This window comes from Rhincodon typus, unplaced genomic scaffold (assembly GCF_021869965.1).
Source record: "Rhincodon typus isolate 14 unplaced genomic scaffold, sRhiTyp1.1 hic_rhity00008287, whole genome shotgun sequence".
In the NCBI taxonomy this organism is placed as follows: domain Eukaryota; kingdom Metazoa; phylum Chordata; class Chondrichthyes; order Orectolobiformes; family Rhincodontidae; genus Rhincodon; species Rhincodon typus.
In genome coordinates this window covers 1,478-7,886 of record NW_025973925.1, presented here as the reverse complement: position 1 = coordinate 7,886, position 6,409 = coordinate 1,478, and the positions used below count along the sequence as shown (strand labels likewise).

The following is a 6,409-nucleotide window of genomic DNA, read 5'->3' as shown; positions in this document are numbered from 1 at the left end:
TGGGATCAGGATGTTGTGGGGTTTGGGATTGGCCTTGCCCTGGGATGTGGGACTGGGATCAGGATGTTGTGGGGTTTGGGATTGGCCTTGCTCTGGGATGTGGGACTGGGATCAGGATGTTGTGGGGTTTGGGATTGGCCTTGCTCTGGGATGTGGGACTGGGATCAGTTTCGCTCTGGGATCCAGGCGGAGGGTTGGGATTGAGCCCAGACCCTGCCCCTGTCCCCGGGAGGCGGTGCTGATCCTGGTCCCCGGTCCCCTGCCTGAGCCAGCTCCTGTTCCTGGAGCCGGCCTCCGGATGCTGCTGGGGACCGCGCTGCGCTGCTTCCTGGCCGCCCGGAGCCTGTCCGCGATGTCAGCGCCGGAGCCAGGGTCTGAGCCCCGGCGGGAGGAGGACTCCAGCCCCGGGGAGAGTACTGACCGCCTGCTCCCGGAGCTGAGAGCCGTGGCCGGGGCTCTGAGAGCGGCTCGCAGCCCCGAGCAGCAGCGGCAATGCCTGGCGGAGATGCAGAGCCTGGTGGATGGGGCATGGGCACTGCCCGGGCTCGGCAGGGACCTGGCATCCGCTCTGTGTGAGCAGCTCCGCCTGGAGCGGGTCCTCGAACTCTTGCTGCAACTGGTCCACGGGCCGGAGCTACTCTCCCGTTATCCCGCAGCATCCCTCCTGGAACAGGTCCTCATCCCCGGCAACAGGTAAAGGGGGGCAAATACAGGGGGGTGGGGGGGGCAAACAGACCCGGGGGGTATGGGGGCACAGACAGGGGGGGAGGGGGACAAATAGAGAGGGAGTGGGGGCAAATAGAGAGGTGATGGCAGCAAATAGACCCAGGAATGGGGGCAAATAGACTGGGGATAGTAGGCAAATAAAGAAGGGAGGGGTGCAAATAGAGCAGGGATATGGGCAGATAGACCTGGGATAGGGGGCAAATAAAGAAGGAAGGGGGCAAATAAAGAAGGAAGAGGAGGCAAATACAGTAGGGTTACAGGCAAGTCGACCCAAGATATGAGCAAATAGACTGGGGCTAGGGGGCAAATAAAGAGGTGATGGCGGCAAATAGACTGTGAATATGAGCAAATAGACTGGGGATGGGGGCAAAAAGAGAGGGGGTGGTGCAAATAGACTGGGGAAAGTGGCAAATAAAGAAGGGAGGGGCAAATAGAGCAGGGATATGGGCAAACACACCTGGGAAATGAGCAAATAGACCGGGAATAGGGGCAAATAGAGAGGAGACGGGGGCAAATAGACAGGGGATGCGGTAAATAGACCAGAGACAGTGAACAAATAGAGAGGGGTAGGGGGCAAATAGAATGGGGATAGGAGGCAAATAGACTGGGGTAAGAGGCAGGGTGCAAATAGACAGGGGAAGGGACAAATACACTGGAGCAGGGAGTAATTAGGTTGGGGCAGTGCACAATTATACCAGGACTAGGGGCAATTAGACTGGGCAAGGGGCATGGAGCAGTTACTGAGTTATGATTTTATCTCAGAGTCTCAGTGCCTGCAGTAGTTTACTTCCCCGATGGTAGTGAACAGTTTGGTGGAGCCAGCTGACTGATGTGTTATTTGCACACAGGGACTGGGTGGCTCGCTGTGGCCTGGGCGTGATTCTGGATTTGGCCAATGACCGTGAAGATGCCCAGCTGGCGAGGGTGCTCTCTGGGATCCTGCAGCACATGTTCAAACACACCGAGGGTACGTCCCACCTGCTCATCACCAACGGGGGCCTGGACTACATCCTGTACTGGTGCCGCAGCCAGGACCCCACTATCCTGCAGCACTGTGCCATCGCCCTTGCCAACTGTGCCATGCACGGTGGGCCGACCAACCAGAGGCTGATGATCGAAAAGAAGACCGCGGATTGGCTGTTCCCGCTGGCCTTTTCCAAGGATGAGCTGGTGCGGTTTCATGCCTGCCTGGCCATCACTGCTCTGGCAACCAACAAGGAGCTGGAGAAGGAGGTGGAGAGCTCAGGTACACTGGATCTGGTGGAGCCCTTCATCGCCTCCCTTCACCCCGAAGAGTTTGCCAACAACTGGCTGCACAGCAGGGACAATGCCCAAGGCCGCAATGCAGATGACCTCCAGCGGTTGGTACAGCTCCTGGACAGTTCAAGGGTCGAGGCACAGTGTATGGCCACTTTCTACCTGTGTGTCGAAACTGACATCAAATTACAGCAGAAAAAGACCCAGGTACTGGGACAGAGAGAAGGGGGTGGTTGGTTGGGGGGAGTGGGGGGGCTGAAGGTGGGGGAGCTGAAGGTGGGGGGAGAGAGAGTTAGGTGGAGGGGGAGAGGGCGTGAGGGGGAAGGGGAGAGAGAGAATGAAAGGAGAGAGGCAGGATGCAGGGAAAGAGCTGAAGAGGGGAGTGAATAATCAGGTGGAGGAGAGATAGAACATAGAACATTACAGTGCAGTACAGGCCCTTCAGCCCTCGATGTTGCGCCGACCTGTGAAACCAATCTGAAGCCCATCTAACCTAAACTATTCCATTATCATCCATATGTTTATCCAATGACCATTTAAATGCCCTTAAAGTTGGCGAGTCTACTACTTTTGCAGGCAGGGCATTCCACGCCCTTACTAGTCTCTGAGTAAAGAACCTACCTCTGACATCTGTCCTATATCTATCACCCCTCAATTTAAAGCTATGTCCCCTCATGCTAGCCACCACCATCCGAGGAAAAAGGCTCCCACTGTCCACCCTATCTAATCCTCTGATCATCTTGTAGAGAGAGAGGGAATATCGAGGAAGAATGGAGGAGTGTGATGGATGTGGGGAGCAGGCAGAAGGAGGAGAAGAGATCACGATAAAGGAGGGAAATGGGAGTGAGGGAAACCGAGAGGGAAAGGGAAGGGGCCACAGGTAGAGATTGAGGAGAGTGAGAAATTGTGAGTGGTGGCTGGAGTGAGAGAAAGGGTCTAGAGCAAGGGAAGGTGATGGACAGTGAGTAATCAATAAGCGAGGGACAAGAGAGGGAGCAGGAAAATGACCATCAAAGACTCTCTGTCCTGGATCAGAGCCTTACCTCTCCTCCCTGAGGACCACCTCAAATGTAGCCTCATCTTTGTTAAGGATCCAGGGACAGACCTGCTCTCCTGCCCCCAGATTCAACCAAGGAGTGGACAAAATGAGGCTGTGGGACCTCTCCATCTCTTATGCCCGTCTCCCCTTTCATATAAACATAAGAACCAGGAGCAAGGGTAGGCCATCTGGCCCATCGAGCTGCTGCACCATTCAATTAGATTGTAGCTGACTCAGTTCCACTTACCCACCGTCTCACCATAACCCTTAATTCCTTTACTGTTCAAAAATCTATCTTTGCCTTAAAAACATTCAAATAGGAAGCTTCACTGGACGGGGAGTTCCACAGATTTACAACCCTTTGGGTGAAGAAGTTCCTCCTCAGCTCAGTCTTAAATCTGTTCCCCCCTTATTTTGAAGCTATGCCTCTGGTTCTAGTCTCACCCACCAGTGGGAACATCCTCCCTGCTTTATCCTATCTATTCCCCTCAGAATTTTATAAGTTTCAATAAGATCCCCTCTCATCTTCTAAATTTCAATGAGTATAGTCCCAGTCTACTCAGTCTCTTCTCATAAACCAACCCTCTCGACTACAGAATCGATCTAGTGAATCTCCTCTGTACCCCCTCCAGTGCCAGTACATCCTAAGGAGACCAAAACTACACACGGTACTCCAGGTGTGTCCTCACCAGCATCCTGTACTGCTGCAACATAACTCCCTGCTTTTAAACTCCATCCCTTTAGCAATGAAGGACAAAATTCCATTTGTCTTCTTAATTACCTGTTGTACCTGCAAACCAACCTTCTGTGATTCATACACAAGGACACCCAGGTCCCTCTGCACAGCAGCATGCTGTAATTATTAACTGTTCAAAAAATAGCCCTTTTTACTGTTATTCCTTCCAAAATGGATAACTTCACATTTATCGATGTTGTACTCCACCTGCCAGTCCTTTGCCCACTCACTTAAAATTATCTATATCCCTTTACAGACTTTCAGTGTCCTCTGCACACTTTGCTCTACCACTCACCTTAGTGTCGCAACTTTGACACCCTACACTCAGCCCCCAACTCCAAACCATTGATGTAAATTGTAACCATTTGTAGCCCCAACACTGATCCCTGAGGCACACCACTAGCCACTGATTCTGGTTGGCTCTCGGGCTCGCTCCTCTTCTCTCATATCCCACTCCTCTATCTTTCCCTCTCTTCCCTATCTCCCCTTTCCCCCACATCTCTCTCTCTCCCCCTCTGTCTCTCCCTCTCTTCCTTATCCCCCCTTTCCCCCACATCTCTCTCTCTCCCCCTCTGTCTCTCCTTCTCTTGATCTAGACTGCTCTCAATCTCCCACTCTTCCCCCCCGCACTGTGCCCCCATCAATCACATAAGTACAAACACAGGGAATGCGAGGAAAACTCAACAGGTCTGGCAGCATCTGTGGAGACAGAGAGAGTTGATGATTTGAGTTCCATGTGACTCTTCTTCAGTAAAGAATCACCTTCGTGTCTGTTTCTGTTTTAATTTCAGATGTGCTGTATCCAAGGTATTTTGCTACTATTTCTGTGACAATCAGCCTCTTCTGTTTCAGATATTCCATGAAATTGGAGCCATATCAGGTCTAAAGAGACTGGTCAGTTACTCCAGCAATGCCACCGTCTCCACGCTTGCCAAGAAAGCGCTGGAGCTGATGGGGGAGGAAGTCTCAAAGCAGCTCTCCCTCAATGTCCCAAACTGGAAAGCTGCTGGAGTTCACACCTGGCTGCAGCAGATTGGATTCAGCATTTACGGCGAGAGATTCCTGGTGAGAGAAACAGCACTATCACAGGCTCCTGGGAATTCCAGCACTAACCACAGGACCCATGTCTGCCTCTGTCATCCCTCTGTTCCAGACAGAGTGTGTGTGTGTGAGAGAGAGTGTGTGTGTGTGTGTGTGTGTATATGTGTCAGAGAGAGAGAGAGTGTGTGTGTGTGTGTGAGTGCATGTGTGTGTGTGTGTGTGTGTGAGAGAGAGAGTTTGTGGGCGTGTGTGTGTGTGTGGGCGTGTGTGTGTCGGTGTCTGCGTGTGAGAGAGAATGTGTGTGTGTGAGAGAAAGAGTTTGTGTGCGTGTCTGTGTGTGCGTGTGTGTCTGTGTTTGTGCGTGTGTGTGTCTGTGTGAGAGAGCGTGTGTACGTGAGTGTGTGTGTGTGTGTGAGAGAGTATGTGTGTGTGTGTGTGTATGCATATGTGTGTGTGTGAGTGCGTGTGCGTCAGACTTTCCATTTTGATAATCAGATTCATTTCTGTATCAGGGTCTACAGGTTGATGGGGATCTCCTGCTACTGATAACAGATTCGGAATTACGGGAAGATGTGGGAATGTCATCCAGCATAACCCGCAGAAGGTGAGAGAACATCCTACAGTGACTCATTGATGGGGACAGTGTAGAGAAAGCTTTACTCTGTATCTAACCCTGTGCTGTCCCTGCCCTGGGAGTGTTTGATGGGGGACAGTGTAGAGGAAGCTTTACCCTCGATCTAATGCCGTGCCGTCCCTGTCCTGGGGATATTTGATGGGGACAGTGTAGAGAGAGATTTACCCTCTATCTAATGCCATGCTGTCCCTGTCATGGGAGTGTTTGATGGGGGACAGTGTCGAGAGAGCTTTACTCTGTATCTAACCCCGTGCTGTCCCTGTCCTGGGAGTGTTTGATGGGGGACAGTGTAGAGAGAGCTTTACTCTGTATCTAACCCCATGCTGTCCCTGTCCTGGGACTGTTTGATGGAGACAGTGTAGAGGAAGGTTTACTTTCAGTTTAAAAGTGTAGAGGCAGTTTTACTGTGACCGTGACCTGTCATTTTGAACAAGATGATTGAAATGACAAAGACTTTTTCTCTGCTTCAGGTTTCTCAGAGAATTGAAGGAATTAAAGACTTATGCTAACTATTCAAGCTGTGACCCAAGTAACCTGGCTGATTGGCTGGGGAGTATTGACCCTGGCTATCGGCAGTATACCTACAATCTGGTGCATTGTGGGATTGAGCAGGCCACTTTACACTCCGTGACAGACGAGCAGCTCGAGTTGGATTGTCGGATTGAGACAGGATTCCATCGAGCGAGGATCCTTGCTGCAGCACAGGGTACAGGGTACAAGCAGGGATCAGGCGATAGGAAATTGAATAAAACACACAACAAGGAAGCTCATAACGCCATTACTCCCTCAATATTCAAATCCATGTCAATACTGACCCTCCGACAGTGCGGCACTCACTCAGCACTGACCCTTTGACAGTGCCCACTCCCTCAGCACTGACCCTCCGACAGTGCCCACTCCCTCAGCACTGACCCTCCGACAGTGCGGCGCTCCCTCAGCACTGACCCTCCGACAGTGCGGCGCTCCCTCAGCGCTG

At 51.9% G+C, this 6,409-nt stretch overlaps 1 protein-coding gene across 1 annotated transcript in view; it reads left to right on the top strand.

Annotated features, from left to right (window-relative positions):
- Positions 1–295: 295 nt before the first annotated feature.
- sarm1 (sterile alpha and TIR motif containing 1) overlaps positions 296–6,409 on the top strand; it is a gene marked incomplete at its 3' end in the record, with an annotated part of 6,454 nt that continues 340 nt past the window's right edge. Inside the window, exons 1-5 of the mRNA XM_048594337.1 lie at positions 296–693; positions 1,575–2,190; positions 4,611–4,823; positions 5,312–5,403; positions 5,904–6,139. Of these exons, the coding sequence (XP_048450294.1) occupies positions 299–693; positions 1,575–2,190; positions 4,611–4,823; positions 5,312–5,403; positions 5,904–6,139 (1,552 nt within the window). The remainder of the gene's footprint in view (positions 694–1,574; positions 2,191–4,610; positions 4,824–5,311; positions 5,404–5,903; positions 6,140–6,409) is intronic.